This window comes from Chelmon rostratus, chromosome 10 (genome assembly GCF_017976325.1).
Source record: "Chelmon rostratus isolate fCheRos1 chromosome 10, fCheRos1.pri, whole genome shotgun sequence".
NCBI lineage: Eukaryota > Metazoa > Chordata > Actinopteri > Chaetodontiformes > Chaetodontidae > Chelmon > Chelmon rostratus.
Window position 1 is genome coordinate 16,060,725 of NC_055667.1, and position 25,334 is coordinate 16,086,058.

Genomic DNA, 25,334 nt, shown 5'->3' on the forward strand with positions numbered 1-25,334 from the left:
AAGTTACAAAAAAAAAACAAAGATAGAGAGGAAAAAACAAACATGGCGTACTATCCTTCTCTGCAGATTGTCATATATTATCAACATGTGTATCTCCTGTGATGCAATTATGCATGTGGCATTAAAGCCTTAAGGGCAAACTACAGAGATTGTTTGCATGATTTGCATGTGATCTTTCCTGTTGAATCTTCTGGCTCCTTCAGAGAGCTGTTTGATATTTGGCCAACACAGATTATTTTACTTTACTGAATTGCCTCATCATTTTTAAAATCATCTCAATATATTTGCAACACCAGTTTGTCAGGTCTCGCACAGTAGAGGAGGGGCCAGTGGAGCCTAAGTCCCGTAGACTGCCAGCATCCTTAACAACATCGTCTTGTTCTCTGAGTGTTGCTCAGCATCTTGACATGATGCGCTGTGCAGCAGCCACGGAATTCACCGCCGGATTTGCAAATCACTACATCTCTCAGACGGCTCTGTGTGTTTGTGATATTCGCATGTGAGCTTATGCTCGTGCGTAGACACTCGAAGAGAAACACACCTTACGCTACACACTTATGCTTGCCCCAGCTGTAGTACGTACATGAGCACATACCTGCACACTCAGATGCTCCCTGTTGCTGATGGATGTATACTTTTACACAATCCTTATTAGAATCCCAAATACCTGTAGGATTTAAGCTGGTTGTCATCTCTCCCTGTCTGGGATTGTACTGATAGGAGATTGGTGATGGGGTGGATTTGGAGAGGATTTTATGTCTCTTCATCTTTGGACTTATAAACCCAGCTCAGGGCATAAACAGCCCTAAGTTCTTAAATCATACCTAGGGAAATTAAATGTTCCCCCGTAGTACAGAAAATTCCCGAGCATTAGTGAGACAGATTTGTGCTTTTGTCTTTTTGTTCTGAGCCGACTTCCAGGTGGCAGCCAACGTTAGTGCACTTTCAACCTCTAATACAATTTCACAGACCCCATGTACTGCACATATTGGATTCATGTTTCCATGAATTATTTTCCTTGCTGAACAGATCTGCCATCATCTATATGTAACACTATTTAAGATATTGTTTTATTCACTTTACAATTTCATATAAATTGACCATATCATGTTCCAGATTAATTGTGTTTTCACATCTTTGAATTTTTTAAAGGTTTCATTTTTCAGAATTCAGAGTTTTTGACAACTTAATTATACCTTCTTATCTTCTTTCCTTTTCAGTCATTATTTCCTTTGTTTTTACAGCTTTTTTAGAGTACAATATCTTTTATTGGCTTAATGGTCTAGGTTCTCCCTGGTTTTAGACCATGTGTGTTTCCACTGCTGTTGCCCAGCATCTTAAATTAGCCTCTCCTCCTGGGTTTTCCATGTGGGTGTAGAAATGGTGGGCTGCTGAAAGGCTCTGGCAAAGCTTATGACGGGATAATCTGCACCTGTTCCTCTGGGCAAGGGCTAAAACAGGCCACAGCAGCACCCCACTGCACTGCAACAATCACGCAAACGCACTAAAAGTGCAAACCAATGGAATGTTTGTTGTCATCATCATGTCGACATCCAGTGAAGCGTTCTGTATTTTTTTTTTAAGCCAAATGAGGATTTTAATTTGCAGTTAGATCACATCTCGGTGCACCCCCATTTTACTCCATCTCTCACAGTAACTCATGACTGTTTCTCTGCATGCAGTATCATATAAACAACACATTCACACAAATGTGCCTCTATGCACGCACTGCATTACAATGTACATTTACTGGAACCACTACATCTATTGTACTATATACTACTGTTAATGACAAACAGTATAACAATACTAATGGTTATTCTAGAATGTAGTGTGTTTTTTGTGTGCCTGTGTGTATAGAATCAATATTTGTGCAATTTAAGAATAATTGTTGTTTAATTTTTTTTGTATGTGTGTGTGTGTGTTTGTGTGTGTGTGTGTGTGTGTGTGTGTGTGTGTGTGTGTGTGTGTGTGTGTATTTGCAAAAGGAATTTACTTGGGACATCCACTTTGAAAACTGAATGTGTGTGTGTATGGCAACGTGGAGCCAGGGCTGAGATTCTCTTTTAAAGGTGGGGTGAGTCATTCTGAAAAAAGAGTGTCGATTTTTGCTGAATTTGAAATTCAGTGAATATCACCTCACAATCCGCTAGCCGGTTGGCTCTGTGTGTGCACTGACAAAAAAAAAAAAAAAATCTGTGTTTTGCACACAGCACTGGCTCTGTAACTGGGAAGCAAACAAAGGGGCTCGGACTGAGCCACACAACACTATTCCAGCCAATCAGCAACAGGTGGCGTTGTACTCATGCACAGGACAAGGAGAAGGGGAGGAGGAGGAGCGAGGGGGGTGGTAAATCTGCCATGCTAACATGTAAATGTACACAGAGAGATGGCAATATCAACAGTCCTTCTCCAGAATGACTCACCCCACCTTTAAGAGTCAAAAAATCATGTTTTCAGCTACAGAAAAAGGTGTCGGTCGTGGACCACATTAAATTCCACAACTTTCATTGTTACCAAGTTACAAACTTTATTTCATTGCAGTGTGAAGGCACTTCTGTCCAATGCACGGCCTCAGTTTTTGGGAGCTTGTTGCATGCATGCATGCATGCATGCATCTATCTATTTCACATTCTTGTGCATCATGCTTCCGCGACTTTGTTTTTTTTTAATCAAGTATTTGGGCTACACACCTAGCATTCAGTTTTTTGTGCTTGATTTTAGTGTTAAATACCTTCACACGGCTAACATGTATACAACAAACAATAGATGCATTGCAGTTCTTATCCTTTACCCTGTACCTAACAATAGGCTTATATCCGAATGCCACATTCTCCTGCATTTAGTTTATTACCTGCGGCTACTCTGCCTTTTGGATGAAGCTTCAAATTTTGCTTCTGGAAAGACTTGCAGACCCCAAGTGCATGGCAAACCCCCACTGAGAGAAAGCTAGGGTCCTCTGAGTCTTAGTAGCAGGGGGTAGAGGGAGAGGAGGATGAGGAGGAGAAGAGGGAAGTTAAACCCTGTGGTGAATGTGTCAATCTTTCCTCAGCCAACATCTGAAAAAGCTGACACATTTAATGTCAGCGACTGTTTTTTTCCAGGCATTCAGGAATTCTGGTCAGATCTGTGCATTTAGGGACCTGCTGGGATGAGGCTTATGGAAGTGAGAGCAGCTCTGTATACCAACTCTGGAAATGCCTGTCGGCATAACAACAGGGAGGCAGACTGAGAAATGGGATGGATTTCATGTGGGCACAGAGAGAGAGAGGTCTGGTTCAGAATCATGTGAAACTTTTGAGTGTGGTTAGCGGCATTTGTGAACATGTGTGCAGATAGTACAGTATTACGTGCGCGCACACACATACACTTAGCCTTCCAGAAAAATAAGCTGACACATGTGTGATGCAGGGTGTAATTGCCCTTTTGGCCCATTTTGTCCAGCAGGGGTTTGCTGCAGTGGAAGTGGATGTGTCCCCTCCGTTGGGGTTAATGAAAGATGCACTTTGACTCTGTGTGTATGTATGTATAATGTCTCTCTTGCCTGTAGGATGACTTCTGTTGTGATACAGATCACAGTGCACTTGCACTTCAACACACACATCCCTTCCTGTTGCTGCGTCTCAGTGACTGTGTTGTCCCTCTTTCAGCTGTGGGCATCCAGATGAAACTGGAGTTCTTTCAGAAGAAATTCTGGACAGCCAGCAGACAGGTACACACACAGAAACACACATCCTGCATGTTTGCATATTGGACGTGTATCCACCAACTACACTGCCTGCTGGAGGAGTTTAAAATCTATATAATTAAAACAAAGCAAGGCAAATTTTGATATCCATGACCACTTTGTTATGAGCACATTTTGCTTTGTTTTATCATATTTCTGTACTTTAATTATTGGTTAATTATTGGATCTTTTGGTAGAATGTTTAACACATTAAGGTCACCAATCACAAGTCATCTGTGTTCTTGACCAAACAGCCTAAATATTTGTTGTGACACCCCAATGCTCTTTTTTGTTATCTTACAGTGTGCAGCATTGGATGGGAAATGCTCCATAAGCTGTGATGACGAGGTCGCTCTGCCGTCCTTTTTCCCATCAACCATCCATGATTTTGTCACTTTTACTTCTTCCAGCTGCTTTAACACTTTGTTTTCTATTTAACAGAACATTAACTGCTACCTGATCGACAACAACGGCTTCATTCTGGTAGCAGAGGACTACACTCTGGTAAGACATCACTACACAGAGAGACGCACATCGAGTCAAATGAGGCAGAAACATATATTGTATGACAGTCTGTTTTAAAATAATCACAGGTGGAATAAAATGTATTTTTACTTTTTGTGCAAGCAGGAAGCAAGTGGCTCTTTCATTGTAAAATCATCTCAAGAGGAGCTATTAGCTCATTAGGCTACATTTATACACACAATCGTTTGTGCCAAGTGTAAATATACAATTTATGTTAAGTCAGGTTCAAGATTGCATCAGAATAGATGATGCTGAGTGAGTCATGAACATGTGGAAGTCCAAGAATGAGCAAAACTTTTTAATCAACGGTCCACATCTACAGCTCACATTTGTTTTCTTGTTTCGTAATGTTTTTCCTGCATCTCGTGCGTATTGTTGTTTAGACTCTCAAGGAGACATGGTGCTGCCCTAGCATGTACCCTCTGCTTAGTTGTCACCAGACATGCTGTCACTCTGGCTTTGGCTCATCTTGAAGCCAGTCCGCTGGCTGTCACTGCCCTTCCTTTCCTCTGCATGTTCTTTTCACGTGTCTCTCACTCGCTGGCCCCTCGTTCTTTATTCAGTCTTAATTTGGAGGTGACGGAGCATTTAGGGCTCCACTTGTCATCCTGTTTAACTCATTGCTGTTACGTCGTGAAACTGCCTCCGACTCAACGAGGCAACACTGATGTGATCTGGCAATATGTTGCATGAAATGTGTTAGGGCTCTTGAGTAGGCCTTGCTGAGGTGAACTGGAAGAACCACCAGGCATTTCAGCCAATTTCACGCAGCTTTTAGGAAGAGGTTTCAGGGACAAGATGCAGCAGGTGAGATTCTCTGCCTCCCAGGTGTCAAGAAAATTCGGATTTGGAGGGATGGAGGCTGTAGCTCCCAGCCCTGTGTTTGATATAGCCAATGGATGCTAACGGTTTGATAGCTCTGTCCTTGTGGCATTAATTGTCTTGGAGCGGTTTGGACAGCCGGAAGTGTGACTGTGTAACAGTCATGAATCTTAAGGGTCTTGAATTGCGTTAGTCAGTATGCAAAAACACTGTCACACAATGATCGATGGTCAGGTAAAACAAGACCTTTGAAGATGTCACCTTGTGTTCAGGTAAATTTACCTTTTTGTAGACATGAATAAGGGATTCCTGACACAACTTCACCCACTTTCAAGATGCATGCAGAAGAGAAAAAGTCTCAAAAGGTCAAAAACTGCAGCAACTCATGCAGTATGAAGAAAAAATGTATTCATAGTCTGACACGCTTCGGCTTGTGGTCTTCAACGGGGTCCTTTTTTAGATACGGACAGGAAATGTGGAGAGGGAGAGGAGTGCAAGGGGGGCTTGATCAGCTAAATCCAAAGATGGGATGGTTATGCTTTTTGCAGAAAATCAGAAACTGCCTCCCGTGTGTTTGTGCAATGTGAGCGAGTTACTGTTTGCATGCTCGGAAATGGCTGTGGGAGGCTTCGTGTATGGCAGATGTCAGCAAGTGTGCGTGCATCACTGATGTTTCTCTTTGGCCGTGGCCACTTGGTCATTTGGCAGAACAGAAGGAAGGACCTACAGACCATTTAGCATTGTAAGAGGGATGGTGTGCTTCAGGCTTCGGTAATTGGCGGTTTCTCTCATCCAGTCTGATCTGGACTTTGCAAGTGTCAACTTTTGTACCTGTAAGAGCTTCTAGCATTATAAACACATCATTTTTAGGGCTATGTTTGTTTTACATTTACATTTTGTTATGACTTGTTTTATTAAATAAAATCAAATCCCTCTCCCTTCTTTCTCAGACAGGGAAATTTTTTGGAGAAGCGGAGGGAGCTGTAATGAGTAAGCTTCTACAGATGGGCTCTTTCAAGAGGTAAGTATTTCAAACAGCACGTGTGTGTGGGTGTATGAGTGTGTACTCGTACGTGCCAGCAAAAGTGCATGTATGAGTGTATGCATGTGTGTAAATGTATGTGCATAACATCAGGCAGGCCACAGAATGAGAGCATGTCTCCCCTTGCGCTGACAGCTCTTTACTTGGCCAATCGTGTTGAGCTATTCAGCGCTGAACTCCGACCCTTCGCTCAGCGGAGTTCTCCGTTAGGGGATTACAGTAAATCTTTTCCTGAAACAAAGGAATTAGGAGAAACTTGAAGTCACACACACACACTAGTAGACACATTCGCTCGTCTAGTGCTCTTGTTGTAGAGTCGTGTCTCCTGGAAAACGCCAGCAGCAGTGGGTGGTGACTTTCTGCAATTAATTTGGAAAGTTAACCCAGGAGGATAACTTTCCCAGCATTAGAGAGCAGAAAGGAGCAGAGGAGCAGACACAGGCAGACACACATTGTAGTTTGACTGTGGAGTCAAACTTGTTTGGTCTAACATTTGTGGGATTTTTGGGGAACTTTGCACGTTAAATTTACGTTTGGACAGAAGCTTACAACCACATTTCCAACGTTGCATCAGGACCGTACCCAGCATCCAGCTCTGCCTCCGGGGTGTGGGTGAGGAGATTTAAGCCATGCTGTCCCCATGGATAAAAATCTCGGGTGATAAATCATCGCACAGCCACGCCTGTTTATCATAAGGATGAACCTCACAAGCTGACAGCGAGTGGTTTACAGCCCCACTCGTGAAAACAAAGAGGCCTACAAGTGCTTTCACTGAATCTTTAATGTCGGATGATGAGGGATCGTTTAAAATCAAGGACGACATATGATGAATGAATAATGCGACTTGTGTCGGTGAAGCATTAGCACGATGAGTAATAGAGCTTATGGATCTTAACACGAATGAATCCAGCTCGATCTGTCTTAGCCCAGTGCCATCTGCAGAGAATTAATGTGCTCAGTTGCAGCACAGTTTTTGTCTTGATTAAAAAACATTAAAGACGTTTTAGAAGTGCACCACTTACCGTTGACACAAGCTGCCAGCTTGGATTTACCGATCAGCGTCAAGGCGGCTGATTAAGACGAATGTCCGCACATTATTTTGAATTACTTTTGGTTTCGCCGTCTTTTTCAAGCAAGCGGTAGAAAGAGAAATCACTAAAAAGGTCGAAAGTGAAGTTGTGCTCCTATGCAAAGCAAATGAGGAACACCCGCACGCATTTACAGTAATCACACACCCATGCAAACACATGCTCGTACACAGATATTACATTGCTCTGAGTTTGCTGCTAACGCCATTATGTGGCCTGGCTTAGTGCTAATTGGTTCCTGGCGGCGTGTTGGAGCTGTGTGTCACCGGTACTGTGACTGAGGTTTGAACATGGCCCAGGGCTGCGGATAGACCTGGCCCACTCATCACACACATGCTCGCACACCCGTTCACACACACAAAGTATTGTCAAGTACATAGGAACTTATCCACGGGCTATGAGAAAGAGTGTCCAGTGTGAAGGTGTGTGTGCATGTGTGTGTTAGGAACCCCTTCAATAACCTCTCCCAGACAGACCCAGACCTCACACCCTCAGGGTCTACTAAGCCCTTAAATCCTCTGATATCCCCTCAATATCCCCAAATCATCTCCGCACACACACACCCACCTTCCTACATCACTTTGAGGAACCTCTCGGGAAGCTCTCGGCTTTCAGTTGCTTTCCTTTTCCCATTCTTGCCACATCCATCCAATATATTATCCGCAGGTAAAGCGGCAGTTATAGCAGAGGTGGGATCTTTCCTTCCTGCTCCCACACAGCTGTCCAAAAGGCCCCGCAGGCATGTAATAGTAGAGATAATGTGTGAATCAAGGCTTATCTGGGCTATATCTTCCTGACTAATGCATCACTTATTAAAGTCAAATCTGTAAAAACATTCTATCTGTCTTTACCTCGTTTTATCTATATTTCTGATGTCTCTCTCTGTGTCCTCTCTTTGCTGTCTTTATCTATTCAGGGTCACTCTGTATGACTACCAGGCTCTGTGTTGGGTTTATTCTGAGAGCAGTGACAGCGGACACAGACTGTTGGACGTGAGTACTGCATTTTTTCCACCCTGTTCAACCTTGTTGTTTGCGCTCCACACGATGCAAAGCTGGGACTATGTGTTATGTGTTTTTAACCTTTGATCAATATTTCCTCTCTCATTTTTTTTTTCTGTAGCCTTACTTTGCTTTCTTCTCAGCCATGAAGTGGATCCTTACTGAGCTTGTCATGTAAGACCTCTGTGTATGTGAGTGTCCTTTGTCTGTTTGTCTCAGCACACGCTCGCTGCACACACGCGCGTTTGAGGACTCGTACGGTGGCCCCTCCTGTCAGATGAGGTTAACTGCGTGTTTGCGACTATACATCAACTGTATGTTTGTTTACGAGCCCCTCCACATGTATGTCGACATGATTGTCAGCGATCACGAGCAGTAATGGCTACCTGATGTTTCCTGTTGCGCGGGTGCTCCTGCGATGCCATGTTGTGGTTGCGGAGGCTTCCTGGGTGGTCTGTTGTCACCACAGTGCATCATGGGAGGACGGAGTTGTCCGGCCTGATTTTACATCCTGCCGCAGTGCAGATAATTTTTTTGTATTTGATTTATGTGTTTCATTCTCCACGCGTGCCGTAATTGCACTTAATCAATTTAAAATATATCACATACTATGAGTGAGTGGGAAATTTATAACAGTTCAAAACTTTGTAAAGAGTCTTCACATTAAACACATATTGCATGTAATACAGCTCACAAAAAAGACACACATACCCAGATAGTGGCATACAAGCATGATTTGATCATCTATTAAGTGTAATTATGAAATGTCAGTGTGCTGCCCTCTTTACAGCAGGTTTCTCTTAATGTCTGTGTAAGGTCAGAACTGCAGGGAGAAAATATATCCAACTCACCTGTATTCATGATGTGATTTATGAGAATTAGACCAGACTGAAACTGAGAAAAGATTTGAGATGGCTATTATAATAATTTACCACTTCAGTCATGAAGAGAGTCAGCAACAGCACAAACCTGCATGGTGTAGAAGGCAGAGCAGTAACTGAGATTTCCTCCAGATATGTAACACTCACGTTTTGAAAAGGTTTTTCATGACTGATTTAATTTGAAAGACTCTGAGGCAACTAAGAAGCATAAACGTGAAGGGGCTGTAACTGGGATAACTGGCATTGAGCAGTGATTCATATCTGTGCCATGTTGCTTTAGAATAAACAACCTCTGCTGTAATTGGTGAGAAACTTTTATCACGTGTGTGAAAAATGGCTGGAATGCAGCAGAGACTGTTACAGTACGGTTTATAAAAGCGTGTGTTGGAGTGTATTGTTACGGCCGATGTCTTCTCCATATTCAGATTCCTGGTCGAGTTTAACTTGTACAGCTGGTGGAACTCTGACCTCACAGCTAAAGGTAAGAAGTCTGTGCACATATGCACACCCTGAAAGTATACAGCTTATACTGTGATTGTAATACTAGTTTATATACAAATAACACTGTTGTTATATCAGATGCATAAAGTGCAAAATAATTCAGGTCCACAAATAATAATCTGCTCAATAATTATGATCATTATCATTCTCACTGAACATTTGTGTAATTTGTACACAACTTTGTTCAAGTTTTTTGAAAATATAGATATAATATAGAAATTATTGTTATGAGTAATAGAACTTTATTGAAAGTTGAAATTCTTTTTCTACAAGTACATTTTTTTCACAACTGTATAACTGATTTTTGCATCCATTACAGGCTTTAATTACATGTGAATTTGGTCTCTCTGTTTTTCATTTATTTATTTATGGTCTGCAAGTTTACATTCACAGAAATGAGCAGAAATAAAAATGGAAAAAACAGTTTTTCATTTAAAGATCCAAAACTATTTTTCCATTGCCAGAAACAGCAGATATTCTGTTTTGTAAAATAAAAAATAATAATCATAGAAAATAAAGACATCTCAACCAAAACGATTTTCGTGGAAATCAAATTGTGCACACAGATACTGTAGTACTATTTCTAAAGTGAGCTTAATTGTTTTGAACTTAATAAATTGAATCCCAAGGCTCAAACCTCAACCTGAATAATACCACATTATTCAGTTTCTAAAAAAAACAAACATTGTTTTCTTTCCGGTCTCACAAAGAGGAAAAGGAAAGTCATCTTTCAATTTTACATCCGCCCATAGAAACGTTAACGTCTTTTAAAATACCCAGCAAAATTTTTCATAGTTCTATTTTTATTTCTTAAAGAATAATGTAAAAACCAAAACACACACTGACCCTGTCAGTACTTCACACTAATGCCTGAGTTCACATGCAACACAGTTCACTGCGTGCGGAGGAAACCGGCAGTGTCCTCGGCACTGACCTTCTGTCTTCATATTCGCCCTCTCCCCTCCATTTCCTCTTGGTCTGAGTCAGTGTGACCACTGGAAAAACAGAATAAAGGGGCACTATCCAAACCCTAAAAGTAAAAATGGCAGAACACAAGATTACCTCAAGCGACCTTAGTTTGAGAGAGGGTGTGTGCGTGTGTCTGCACATTCGTATTTGTTTGTGTGTCCAGAGGGGGTTATACTTGATGGTTTTATGAACTGTAAGGATGTGTGTCATATTGGAAGTGGTGGGAAGCAATATCCGCTTTGTAACAGGAGAAAAAAGGCTTCGCTCTCTCTCTTTTCTCACTCTGTCTATCTCTCTTTCTCTTCGTCTCAGGTTTTATGTCTTTCCTTTCTTTTTCGGCCTCACTTTCTTCCACAAACGCACGCACATTCTCATATGGTTACCGCCAAAGCTACGAATGCTGTGATGCCTTGTGCTTTATGGAGTGTTGAATACTGTTTGCCTGTCTGAAATTAAAGCCTCGCTAAGCAGCGTCGTATTGTAGTATTAATTCTAGCCAAAACTAATATAAAAATGTTTCGAATGTGAGGGAGGGGAGAGGGAGAGAGAAAGAACCACAAAATGAAAGTCTATAAAATGCTTTCCTTGCACACTCTTATCCCGAATGAAGTGAAGCTGGGCATCGCTGCTCGCCAAGCGGTCGAGACAATTTCACAGCTGGCTAGCCTCAGGTCTTAGCATTAGTTTCTATATCTTTTTACAATAGAGACACAGGCCTGTGACACACAGCTGAAACACCCCAATTTAGCAGCCCGTAACCCAATCTACACAGCCTCTCAAGCTGAACTAATCCCAGACGTTTATACATGTAGGCTGCATTTCTCACATGCATATAGTTTATATACAACCGCGCACACACACATTTTTTCACACAGTAATACTGCACGGCTGAGACCCGGTGATTAAACCGCTCCATTCAAATCACGCACATGATCCCCCATCTTTAGACCTCTGTGTGCGTGTTGTAAAAAGTGCGTGAGCGCCACCCTGATAAAAACCCAACTTGGAAACTTAAACGTATTTAAATGTAAATATTTAATATGCAAATGTGGATTATATTAGCCCCTGCTTTAATTAGCCTGCTTTTAAAAATATTGGCCCAAATAGAGGATTTTGGCTCCTCCACCAATCCTTTCCACCCTGCAGAGTTGTTTCAAGCCTCTGGGTGGCAGGAGAGTTCAAGCAATGTTGCATAAATGGCTGGCCTAGATTTCCACTGGAAATATCCAAGAGAAGGCTCTGGTTCACAAATGCTGCTTTCTATCAAACTTGTATATTTGCAAGGATGTGGTGTGTTTGCTTACAATTTATTTGCATGAGTATTTTAAATATATATTTGACTTTGAAGTGGATGTTCCATGACTTTCTCACTCATTTTTTCCTTTCTTTCTTTCTTTCTCTCTAGCTCAGAGGATGGGTCGGACCATGCAGGTACCATGTGACACAGAGTACCCGGCCTTCATCTCCGAGAGAACCATCAAAGAGAACACGGGCAACCTTGACTGTGACGGCTGCATCAAGTATGGGACACGCGCACGTGAACACACATTAACAACAGTCTAAATACGTCTCCTGTTAAATAGAACACCTTTTCTATAGACAACACACTATCAATGAATTATCCTGTTAAAGCTCAGCTTGCTGAAGTATTCTTATCTCTATAATCCATGATAATGAGGAACACGTTTAGATCATTTGTTGTCTGTTGAAAACACTGTTATCCAGGCAGTCCATCAGAGACACACAGACACTCACTCTCTACCCTGGCAGTTTTAAATACGAGGCATTTAGAGATGAGGGAGAGAGGTGGAAAAAAAAGGCTTCCTTTAAAAATGGGAAAATGAGTGTGGTCCCCATTAACAATTTGGGCTTTTCTGTCAGGCAATTGTGGGGTGTTCTCTGGATCCCTCCAATGGGCCCTTCATTGCTCCCAGCTGTGGAGCTGCCAGGGAAGCTCAGAACCGTGTGTGTGTGTGCGTGTGTGTGCGTGCGTGTGTGTGTTTTCCTTGTGTGTCTGCTGCCGGTACAGCCCCACAAGGTCAGCAGGGTAACCACTGCCCTGGGTGCTAGGAGTGAAATGCGGTTGGGGATGCAGTCAGACCCCAAACACACATACTGCACACACACACACACACACACACACACACACACACACACATAGCACCCACCCATACAAACATGAGAGAAGAAGCGTGCTTCAGAGAAGAATGGCCTCATCTCCCATGATGACACCAGAACCAGGATTAGCGGGCAGGGCTGCGCTCTCTGAGCAACATGTCGCCTTCAAATAAATCTTTTTTAAAGCACAATGAATTTGACAAAGTAAAATGGAGTTTTTATTTCAGTAATGTGGAATTTTATAGCTCATATTAGTAATAGAGGATATTGGCGATAAACATCTGTTTCACGTTACAGGCTGACTGAGGCCTTTCTCTCATATTTTCATCGGGACACGTGTGTGTGCTTTATGCTCTAGGAAATATACCCTAAGCTCTTGCCTGTTAAACCTTTCTTTACTATATTATGACTGTGTGTGTGTGAGTGTGTGTGATGTCGGTATTTGTATTTGTCCATTATGTCCTGATGGGTGAGACAGACTGACAGAGCACAAGAAACAACAAAATCTAGTGAATGATATAGTAGTTTAAGTGGCCCTATAGGATGATTTAATCTCCATTAATGCATTGCCAGCTTCTCCAGACTGTAACATGAGAGTTAGGACAAAGAGTGTGTCATGTCTCTAACCAGAGAAGGTCTTCAAGGGGACTATTAGCGACAATTCTCGCAGCCATATATCCAACCTCTCCACATGCTCTCTTTCTTTCTCCCGACCGTCCCAGACCAGCAATGTCCCGAAGAGAGAGAGTTCAAAGTTGCATTAAGCTGCATTTTAAGCACTACAGTGAGACATGTAGACGTGGTTCCAACTGTTCTCCTGAGAACCATGAAATGCATCTCTTTATATGTCTTTTCATCCCGGGTCACACTAATAATCATTGCGTAATCATAGGCAGGTTTTGGTTCTTTACTGGCTTTTTAAGCAGATTTCAATGCTACAGTTGCAGAAGAGAATCACTTTTTAGACTATGGGTAGGTATGTTTTTTGGGTATTTTTATAATATGTAATTTTTATAATAAGTGTCGATTTTTACATGTTAAATGAAGTTCTAATAATTATGTTCCTTTTTCTTAACCTTTCAAGGTAAAGAGTGGCCTTTGGATGTTTTCTGATGACTTTTTTTTTTAACTTCATGTTTTTATTTTCAAATTTTTTCATGCCTCATGTTACTCAACCAGGAGCTTTTGTTATAAGCTTTTAGCTGCACTTGCACCATCAGCTGCTGGAAGGAACATTTCAGATAGAGCCCCTCCGAACATACTGCATACTGGAATCATGTAAGTGTGTAAAAAGGCTTAAAAGGAGAATACTGCAATCATGGTGCCCATTTTCCCCAAAAGTAACTGGAGAAGTGGAAATAATATGACAGCATTGCTCTCGCCAGTCTGTTTGTTGAGATTTTATTGGAGCAATGTCAACTCATTGAATTAGTAATTGTTAAATTACACACGCAGTAATTACTGGTCAAATTTCCCAACTGCGATGACAGATATTTCTGAAAACCATACAGTGCGTGCAGTTATGGTTATGGCTAGTTATGCAATGATTAAATCATTGGAAAAATGTGAACATACACTACAGGACTCACAAACCTATTTCATATCCCCAAAACTGAGCACAGAGTGATTTTACCACGAATGGTAGAAAGACAAATTGCTACTGTTCTGCATCAGGAGAAAAGCATGTGTGAAGCATAATGCATTATGAAATATTATCATCTTAACTCGACCCCCTGAAATGAGCTTCTAGGCAGCAGACACTGGGGAGATAAAACGGTTCCCTTCATGATCAGAACGTGCTGATAAGATGTGCTAATTTTTATCAGCTCTGGCTACAGAGCTTTGAGACGAAGACACGTTCTGTCACCACTTCTGTGTGTGTGTCTTTATCTTTTCCTCCAGCACGACAGCTTTATGCTTCTCATCCATTGAACTTTCTCTCTTTTACAGCCTCATCTTTTGTTCTGTGGCTCTCTGTGTCACTCGCTGTCTCCCTCTGTCATTCTCCATCTTTTCTCAGAGAAACATTTTGGTCGTCTTTGTCGTCCATTTCTCTGATGGCCAAAAGCACAGCAGTAGGAGACCATGTCTAGAGGAAGACACAGTCTAGGCTATATCGGCTGTGCGTGTTTGTGTGAGAGAGTGTGCACATCCTTTTGTGTGTCTAAGGGTGTATGTGTGTGCATTCGTATGCGGTGTAGTGCTCCCCTTCCCAGCGCTGGGTATGTTCAAGGCCAGCAGCTGTGCTGTCAGGATGTGTTTAAGTCTTTCCTCCAAGAACACTTGCTCTGCTTTCTATCAGCGGGCTGAGCTGAGCCGGCCCGGCGCTGTGCAGGGGTGAGCACGGATTATTAAACATCAGCAGATCCTAATTCTCCCTGATTGGAACTGGCTTGGCCTATTTGCTGGGCTGGTTTGGTGGGGTTTGGTTGGTCACGGTGGGATAACTGTATTAGTGTGCGGTGGATTGGTGCTGCTAAGGGAGTGCAGGCCGTTTGTGGTCAGATTAAATTGGTCATAGTATTGAATTAGTAAGGATGGAGATGTTCTCGATACTAGCTCTGTTTTGATCTATCAAGTCTCGCCATCTTTGTCTTAGTTCTAGTTTAGAAAGTGTGTGCGTGCATGCAAGATTTCTGCATGTCTGTGTGTGTGTGTTCGCTCAGTCACACGTGCATGTTCTCATACGTGTCTGATAAATGCCTCACAGTGAACTCGATAAATCACCCAGCTGCGGCAAGAGAGAGGGAGGGAGAGAAGCGAGAGATAAAGAAAGAAAGGGTGACAGAAAGAAGAGATCATCTTTACGACCTCTCTTCTTCATAAAGCTTATCCGTGGTCGTAAATCACTGGCCAGGAGGCCGAGGCGAGGCCTGATCTCTCAGGCCAGTAAAACGCAGCCATGGGAAGCTATGAGCATAAAAGTGTGGTTCCCATTTGTCTCCCTTTGGAGTGTTTTATATTCGGCAACACTTCATTGGTGCTCGCCTTGGATAGGACATAACAAAGACAAAAGAGAAGGAAGGGGAGAGGATGAGGAAGAGGAGGGGATGGAGTGGGTTAGAGAAGTATGTGTGTATGCTATATATGTGTGTGTGTGTGTGTCTGCTGGTGTGAGTCTGTCTGTGTCTCTGCATGTTTATTGACAGCTGGCGGTGAGGCAAGTCATCTTCTTGACATGCATCCAGTGGAGTCTCCTCAGTGCATCTCCCCTCCGCCAGGGGAGAATGTGAACACTCATAACACAAATCCTCTGACACACATGGAAATTTACATCATACCCATGCGCCTTGTCTCCTTGCCAATCCAGCTCTCAATCGTCCCCTGCTCCCTTTTTCCTTCTTCCTTCCTCATCGTTTTCTGTCTCTGGCTGTCTGTGCTGTGATTGGCAGGTCCTTTGTGATCCAGCAGATCCCCAGCAGTAATCTCTTCATGGTGGTGGTGGACAACAAGTGTGACTGCAGCATGTTTGAGCCAATCACCATGGACCCCATCGAAATCATGTATATCCTTCGCTGGCCAAGGACTTGAGAGGTGGGGGTGTTTGAGCACAGTGTGCAGATTCCAGTCTCTTGGTGTCCTGAATGAGAGGAGAGGATGAGTTGGAAGCGAGAGAGCTACGTTTGACAGGGGTGTGAAGACGAGTGAAGCAACAGCTCCAGAAAACCTTGACAGAAAGCTTGATTAAAAGCCACAAAAACTAATAATAATTGTCACGGCTCAATTTCAAATAGAAGATGAATTTTGCAATAAACTGACTCTGAAGAAGATGAATGAATAAATGAATGAATGGCTTTTGAGGGTGACTTTAATGTGTTATACAGCTGTCCTGCTGCAGTCTTTCCAGTTAGGCTCTTTCCCCCCCACTGAGAAAAAAATCACACTATTACCTCCTTATGTTTTCTAATGGAGAAGTCTGTTCTCTTCCCGGTGTCACAATACTGTAGTTACAACCAGTGTGTGTCTGTCGATGTTGGACGCATGTAAAAAATAGAATATTTCATTTGTGGGGCAGCCTCGGGGAGTTTGTTTGCCCTCCGCCCCTCTGGTAGATGAAAGGGATGAGAGCGTTGCATGGGACAAGATCTGAAGCAGAGGCCTTGAGACATCACTCTACTAGAGGTCTCTTTCTGTTTGTGTGTGTGTGTGTGTGTGTGTGTGTGTGTGTGTGTGTGTGTGTGTGTGTGTGTGTGTGTTTGGACTGTGTTACACAACATCCCACGCTGTGACGGGGTCCTGATCAATAGCAGACACGTCTCGGAGTGGAGTCAGACTGAAAGAACTTAGCTCGTCACCACATTGCCGAGCTGGGTTCTCCTGCAATGTGCATTTCTCTGAGATTTTGTGCAGCCCAGTCACACTGTATATACATGTCCACCACTGTTTATTTTGTTGTTGAGTGCTTACTGTAGCATAAAGCCTGCTATTCTGTTGCTATGCGACCAAAGAAAACTCATCAAACATCGCTCAGAGTCTGCTTTCCTTTTCTTTTTGCACACTGCGCTGAGCCCGAAAGCATCACTGCATCCGTAAGAACCTCTTTCCGTGGTGCACTCATAAACATGCATTCTTTGCCATTATAAACAAGAAAAGAACTCCAGCAGGAAAACACCCTGCAGAGGGTACACACTGTCTGTTATTGCTTTAACTTCAGCTGCACATAATGAATCTCTCAAGTGCGAGAGGTTGAAGATGCAAAAGGACAGGAGGCGCCCCGATACCTGTCACCCTTTTCACCCAGAGGTATCCGCGCCACGAACACACGCACACATGTCACTCACTATTATTCTCTTTCATAATACATCCGCCATTAATTCTGCTTTTGTGTTCTGTTTAAATATTCCACATCTGTCCGGATCTTGCCCCCCCTCTCTCTCCAGGAGAACTCAATGGAGTGTGGAGGAGCTGAGGGTCTCGGCCCGTCTCTTGCAGCAACGCTGCTCTGCGTCCTCCTGGCGCTGTTCCCTAGGTGACCAGAGCTGGCCACGCCTCTCCATCCAGAACTTGACTTGGATCGGCTTGGCTCGGCATGCAAAAGAATCACGACGATGCCACAGAAAAAAACACTTCTGCCCCATATAAAACTGCGCCCAATTCCAACTCACCACCTGCAAAGCCCCTAGCCCTGAGGTACCTCCCAACAAGGCACTTATTTGAAAGGATTGATAATGGATAGCAGCTGCTAAGTAGTGATCATTAAGGTGCTTTAGCAATACCAAATGAGCTGCACGGAGAGATTTTTAGGGAAGTTTTGAAAATAGTAATAATGCTAACAATGCACATAGTAGCTTAAAAACTGCACAAGTGGTCCAGTAAAACCCACTGACGCTCACACCACTATGTTCAGTCCTTTCAGGTAGCAGCTAAGGGCTGGGGTCTGTAGCTGGGCTTGGAACTGGGCATTAGAGCCACGTAACACCCATGTGGAGAAAGACAGGTGCACCTTCCCCTGGCCCACTCTGACTTTCCATGGACAATAATGATTCTGAGGATTAAAAAAATAATAATAATACTGAAGATGAAGACGATTATATGTGGCTGGGGTTGTGATGAAATGTTTGTCTAATGATCTTTTTTTTCATGATGAGAAAAAAAAATTCTAATCTATATATATGACAAAAAAAGTTTTATTTATGATTTGCAAGTGGTACCCATAAACTGTGACTATGAGATTTTGAGTCCTCTGATGTGAGTGGTTGTTAATCTTTGAGCTTTGCCTTATTGAACAATATTGGTCCTGTTTGTGTACTTTTGAAATAAAACGATGTTTAAAATTTCCGCTGTTGTTGAAAGCCTTGTTGCTGAAAGGCTGTAAGTGAAGCAGACCCTCAGTAGAACAATAGAGATAATATGAAGCATCAGTTCTCGTCACTACAGATAGTTTTATTGTTGTTGGCAGATCTGACTGATTAATACAGTATCTGCTCTTAGTGGTTGTCTGTGGGGAAATGTTTTGCCTCCACTTCAGCAGGGATGTTGCAGGCTTGTGTGTGCATGTGCACATGCATGCACTGGTGTGTGTGTGTATGTGTGCATGCATGTGGCGCTTCACTCTTCTGTCATTCATGTAAGCCTGTGCCCCAGAGGCCTATCCCCCACACAAAGACAGACAATAAAGTCCATGACACTGGAATGGAAGGCCAACCGCAACATACATCTGTATTTGTTTAGGAAATAGACACAAACAATCCTTTGACATTTTCTGACAAACATACACATACATGCAAGAACAGGATTCCTGTGACACATCGGGCCAACTCTTATAAGCACAATAAGTAAAAACCAGCAGAAGTTATCAGAGACCCCGTCAGTGCCGGCAGGAGGCTGCTCTGCTGTGGTCTTCATGTCAGCACCGAGGTCCCTGTGGTCAGCAGCGGGACATGCATTGTCTCCCTCTCCTTCCCCACCTCGATCCGCCAGATCTGCTGAGCCCCACTTCCTCCTCCGCTGACGAGGTAATTCTCACTGTCCGAGTCGTCTGATCTGTTCTCGACTGTTTCGCTGATCGTGTCCCCTGAGCAAAACTGTGTGACTCTAATCATTTCCAGTTGATCCTGCTCTTCCTCTTTCTATGGTCCAAAAAAATTCCCCGACTTGCTGGTGGGTCATTTATCACTGCATAATGGGACTGGAGCTGTTTTGGGTCATGCATCCAATCCGGTCTGTGATTCCTTCCTGTTCGCCAGATGAGTTATGGGAAAGTGCAGCCAATGTGCGTACAAAAGGCAGACTTGGGAAAGCAATCTTCTTCCTGGGGAGTTGCCTCAAATGCACCCCCATCGCCACCTCTGGGTCCTGTGAGTGATAAATGCTCATCTCTGTTTTCTGTAAGCTTTGTCCCTCACACACTGGTTAGAAAACATAACCCATGCAGATGCTGAAAGACACTACTCCAAATATCCCATTGCACAACGCTCACATATGCTTGTTTGCAGGTGAGAAGGGGATTCAGCTGCTTGTTTTTGTGTTGCGGTGTCAAACAGTAACTGATACTCTTTAAAAACAGAAATAACAAGGAAAGGGATAGGAGGCAAAAGCAGAAAGAAAATAAAAGACTGTTGAGGATCCACTGACAAAGACATCTATGTTTTTATGGAAACATAAATGTGTTTTTACAGGTTTGGCTCAGCACACAAATGTTCACGCGGAGAAGCCAGTTCGCACCTATAACCCCCGTCCATCAAAAGAGACACACTCAAAGACAGAGCGAGTGAGAGAAACATCACCGAAGGTACTTTATGAGAAGGCGTCCGCATTCCTTCTCAATGATCCGATCTGAGCTGCTGTTTGTGGTGGGAAGGAACCCCAGAGAGAGGAGTCACTGATCACTGGGACACAATGCCCTGAAGGGGCCCTGCAGTTCAAAACACAGCCATCCATCAGCGCTCGCACCACTCCAGCCCTGTTTGCTCGCCATTATCTTGACTTCATGAGAAATCTCCTTTGCTAATATGCCGGAAGGCAGATGACAGTGAATCGCACACATATTGACACATTCAAACATTTGCGCAAACACCCCCTTAACCATGCACAATGCAACACACACACAAACAGTCACACACATGAACACAACATATACACACACACAGAGGCGGTCACGAAGAGGGCAAAGCTTTTGGTGTTACCTCCAATGGAGTGGATAACATTGGCGGTTTGCATTGAGGACCACAGATATGTTTAAATGGAAATGATTCTGAGCAGCTGAACCACACCAGGACCACACACAGGCCCGGTGACCACAGCACGCCACAGCTAAGACAAGCTGGGAAAACACGCACACACACACACATATACGATTCTGTCGACATTCCACAGGGTGACGAGCAAAATCTCAGCTCTGCAACTCACTGTGTGCATGTATTCTTCTGTTTTTCTAGAGGATAGGCTTACAGTAGTGAATATCACATTTCTAGAGAAACAGAGAAGCATTTTTAGCATTTGGTATTTATTTCTTTAGTGTTGATCACCGTGCGTAGTGGTGGATGGATTGTACATCTGCAGCATCACTGCTGGGGTCATTATTTTCATCCCTTGCCCTCTAACCATAATTTTCCCAGCTCTGTCCTTATTTACCTCCCTCTCCACCCTCCTTTACCTTTTTCCCCTGCTGCTCTGGCCACATGCTCGCTGGCTGTAGTGGTGATAATGACCAGACCTCTCGACTACCTCACCCGCACATGCACGCACCAACACGCACGCACACACATCAGAGGCTAAACCGAACCAAACCCCAAAGACAAATTTGTTCCTGCGTGTGTCAGGAGACACGCCGCTGCCAAGGTTGAGAGGTGCCAGCTGAAAACATACACTCTTAACACACACACACTCATACACAGAGTTAGTTGTGCACCCCATGCTGTGACAGGAAGAAAAGCCTTCAGTACTTATGGACCTCTTGGTGAGCTTGAGGACCTGACAGCCAGCTGTACTAATACTATTTGTATATATGTGTGTGTGCGCACGTTTGTGTGTGTGCAAACACTTGCATACCTATCCAGCAGTGGACCTCTGCGTCATTACACAGTCATCAGTAGTGGACCAGCAGGCCAACAGGAGACACTTCAGAGGTCCACTCATGCTTTAAATCTTGCTAAATTCACGTCTAAGCCCCTCTGAATTTGTGTTCATTTTAGCCAACAGTGGACCTGCAGGTGGATGCATTTTCAGGTTCATACTCAGCGCTGCCTCTGCAGGCCGGTTCAGGGATTTTAATGACTCACTAACGAACATGTTTTTTTCACTCTCCTCCGGTGTGAAAGGCTTGCAGGCCCAGGCAGGCTTTCAGACTACAGGGGGGGTATTTAACAGGCTACATGCTGGAGGAACCAGTCTCTTTAAACATCATTTTTTACAATCTTCAAGCCTGACACTGTTTTAAAATGAAGTGGTACCAAGAATGCAGGGGAATATTAAGTATCCTAAAAAAAGGAAGGAAACAAGAAAAACAATCAGGATTAAGTTGTAAATAAAAATGTCAGTCATTTCTTTTCATTTAAATGATTCGCTCAAAACATATTTGACATTAGACTTTTACTTGAACTTCCACCTTTAAAAAAGAATGCAGCAAAGTTTTGTCTAAGCTCGAACAGAAAGTCACGAGGAAGGTTTTAGTCCCTTCTACTGTACAGAAAGGAGTCCACTGTTCATGTCAGTTCTATTAATTTGCTCTAAATCAGGCATCTCAAACCGGTTCCATAAAGGGCCGCGTGGCTGCAAGTTTTCATTCCAACCAAGGAGGAGCACACCTGGCTGGAATCAATTAATCAGCTGATCTCAGTCTTCAGCTGATAACTAAGTGATCCCTTGATGTTGATTGGTTGGCCTGATGTGCTCCTCCTGGGTTGGAATGAAAACCTGCAGCCACGCGGCCCTTTATGGAACCGGTTTGAGATGCCTGCTCTAAATGAAACACTTATGTAAAATAAATAAATAAATAATGGATGGATGCTTAAATACAGAAGATCGAAGCTTTGTGGATAGTCCTTGTTAGAAAAATAATAATTCAGGATATGTTGAATGACATGAATATTGTCAAGAAAGAGTTTGGAATGAAAATGCTCAAAATCCTCAAACAACCACAACAAAACACACAAGGTATTAAGGGCTGACGCAAAATTATATTTAATCCCTTTAAAATGTGTACTCTTCAGTCCAATCAGGCTGTAATAGGAATATATATATAACAATAAAAAAAGAAATGAAAAATGTTATGAAAAAAGACCTCATCTAAACATATTTCACTTTTGTTTTTCTATAATGAAATGGAGGGACTGTTGGTCGTGTGTGTGTGTGTGTGTGTGTGAGAGAGAGAGAGAGAGAGAGAGAGAGAAAGAATGAGAAAATGGACAAGAGTGTGAGAAACAGAAACTGTATCTCATTGTTTTTGTACTCTGATCAGGATTAGCACACAGTATATATTTGGGAGGAAGACTGCACATAATTCACCAGCTTCATCAATTTTCTTTCAGACAGGCAGCTTACTCTCTTCAGCCAAATATTGAATAACAAAACCAGAACAAATCATAGGCATATATTTAGCATTCCGCCCCGTGTTTGCGCAAACAAGCTGAGGGAGAGTTTTTAACATTAGCATATTCAGCGGAGTCTTTGTAGCTGTGATCTGAGCTCTGCCAGCCCGTCGAGTCTACGAAAAGCCTCACTCGCTCACACATGGCAAGCCGAGCAATGGCCTGGAGGGGCATACATATTGGCTCCCTCAAACAGGAAGTGGCTAAATGGAGACCCAGGAGCCCCCTGCTTTGCCTCTGCCACTCAAATGCACCCGGGCTGTTTTTAGAGACGGTTTAACAGAATGGACAGTCAGTAGTGAAGAAAGAGGGGAGAGGGGAGGGAAGGAGGAAAAGCTAGATTGGAGGTCAGGGAGGCAACGGAGGGAAAAGGCGGGCTGATTGCAACCGAGTAGGTGGTCTCACAGTATCCTAGCTCAATGCAAGCGAGACCGTTGGCTCTCGGCTCCGGCTTGTCCCCAGGTCTCTGCTCTGGATTGGGATTGAGAACCGCCGTTAAGTATTGTGAGCATTTTAGAGTTCCCCTGGATCACAGTTCATCAGCATCAGCATGTTTGTCTTGGATGTAGGACCGATCAATGAGTTTGGGACTATTGGCTGTTGGCTCCGCCATGCCTGCTGTAAATCCTGCTGTGCTGATGAAGGCTGAACGTTGATGTGATAATTGATGCAGTGTTTTTTTGTACATGGCGTCTCTGGGCATGATGTGGTTACATCAAACTTTTATAGAGGTCTCTGTGTGTGTGTGTGTGTGTGTGTGTGTGTGTGTGTGTGTGTGTGTGTGTGTGTGTGTGTTTGTGTGTGTGTGTGTGTCCATCTGTCATGTTTGATTTGTATCTTTATACCCTAGCTGGAGAGCCGTCCCGTCTAACTCTCTATGAACTCAGTGTGAACAGGACTAAATGGTTGCTCTTATTGGCACATTAGTGTATGTTTGTGCATGTGTGTGTGTGTGTGTGTGTGTGACATAGATAAGTAGTTCGATAGATAGATAGATAGATAGACAGATAGATAGACAGATAGATAGATAGACTTTTTTAATGCGGAATATAATGCAGAATGAACGCACACACAGACACAGTAAATATACACTTTCTACACAATAATGCCCTTTTTCATTTGCATTCATGTGTGAGTGCTTGATTAAAGGTGTGTGTGTGTGTCTTTGGCCAGACCAGTGAGTCGCATGTACTGTGCATGCTTGGCCCTGGGACTTCAACGCCCTTATTTTGCATAGCAGAGCAGTAAAAGGAAAGCTATGGTTACAACCACAGGCCCTGACAGCAAAATCACTGCAGCACTGTGACATTTATATGCCCCAGTGTCCCCCCACTCACCCCCTCTCTCACCCTGCCCTCACCCATCATTACTCTCTTGACCGTAGGACTATCCAAAGCCTTGCTCCTGACACCAACCGCAGCCCTGTGCGTCCTCCTGTTCTCTCTCACCCTAACCGCCGTCACGCCCCTTTTCTGTATCTCTGATCTGTGTGTGAGTGTGCACACAGCACACCAACACATTTATACTTATATATACAGTATGCGTGTGTGTGTGTGTGTGTGTGTGTGTGTGTGTGTTTGCTTCACACATGTGGCCCTCCTGCTCTCCCTCACCCTAACTGTCTGGAGCATTTAGAGGACATGACATCACAGCGGGGTAATGCTGGTCGCTGACGTGTGTTTTGTGGTATAGGCAAGCTGGGCTGTGACGCCGTCTGTTTGTTTTTCAAGATCCACAGACGGGGGGGAGGCCCGGGGAGCCAGTTGATTAGGACTCTCATTTATGTAACTGCTGCAGTTCCACAGTTAAAGGCTATGTTGTAATTAAAAATAATCAGGGCTGTAATATACTCTGTACATGTGCTTGTCATAGCTCAGAGGCATCGTGTGTGTGTGTGTATATATGGTCTGTCTGTGGGTGGATATATGAGTGTTTGTGATTCATATTGCTTATTAGTGGGTGTATGAAGTGTATTATTAATGAGCTGTGTAATCTAAAAGGACTGCAGTGTGTCATTACTGGGAGAGCAAAAAAAAGAGGAAGCTTGCACACAATCGGATTTGTCCAAAACAGAGCGAGGGCTGGAAGGTGAGGCTAAAAGAGGCAGAAGCCAAGAGCAACAGAAAGAGAGAGCAGGTCAGAAAGGAGAGATTTGCAGTGATCCTGCTGAAATGTTTTAATCATTTATGAAACTTGTAAGAGAAATTACACACACACTCTGCACTCTCACGACCTTGATGTGTGACAGTGAACTGGACCCCTCCCTGGTTCAGCCCGAGTCCAAATCACATCATCTGCTCATGTGGTTTTGCAGAGTCTTTCTTCTGATTACCTGGAAGAGCAGAGATGAGTCCTCCCAGCTTTACTGCACCTTATTTCCTCTCCTTCTTAATGGACTGTATCCTTCCCCCTATTTCAATTTCTTCTTCTTTTTAGTGAACCTTATTTTATATTATATAGTGGCTATATTCCCTCCTTGTTCCTTTGACCTTATTCCCTCCTCTTATTACTGGACCTGGGACTCTGTAGAGACCAGAGCTCCCACAAAAGCACGTCAGTAAAGCTGAGTTTAAATTTCCAGGTTCATTCATCCATAGAGAGTGACCTCAGCATAAATACAAAGATACAATCA

At 43.3% G+C, this 25,334-nt stretch overlaps 1 protein-coding gene across 1 annotated transcript in view; it reads left to right on the forward strand.

Moving 5' to 3' along the window:
• The window catches only part of cacna2d3a (calcium channel, voltage-dependent, alpha 2/delta subunit 3a), a 113,865-nt gene extending 95,681 nt beyond the window's left edge, over positions 1–18,184 (forward strand). Inside the window, exons 27-37 of the mRNA XM_041945390.1 lie at positions 3,651–3,712; positions 4,031–4,075; positions 4,169–4,231; positions 6,025–6,095; positions 8,121–8,196; positions 8,327–8,379; positions 9,512–9,567; positions 11,962–12,076; positions 16,067–16,179; positions 17,335–17,417; positions 17,555–18,184. Coding sequence (XP_041801324.1) covers positions 3,651–3,712; positions 4,031–4,075; positions 4,169–4,231; positions 6,025–6,095; positions 8,121–8,196; positions 8,327–8,379; positions 9,512–9,567; positions 11,962–12,076; positions 16,067–16,179; positions 17,335–17,417; positions 17,555–17,647 — 830 coding nt within the window. The 3' untranslated portion in view covers positions 17,648–18,184. The remainder of the gene's footprint in view (positions 1–3,650; positions 3,713–4,030; positions 4,076–4,168; positions 4,232–6,024; positions 6,096–8,120; positions 8,197–8,326; positions 8,380–9,511; positions 9,568–11,961; positions 12,077–16,066; positions 16,180–17,334; positions 17,418–17,554) is intronic.
• The last annotated feature ends 7,150 nt before the right edge of the window (positions 18,185–25,334 follow it).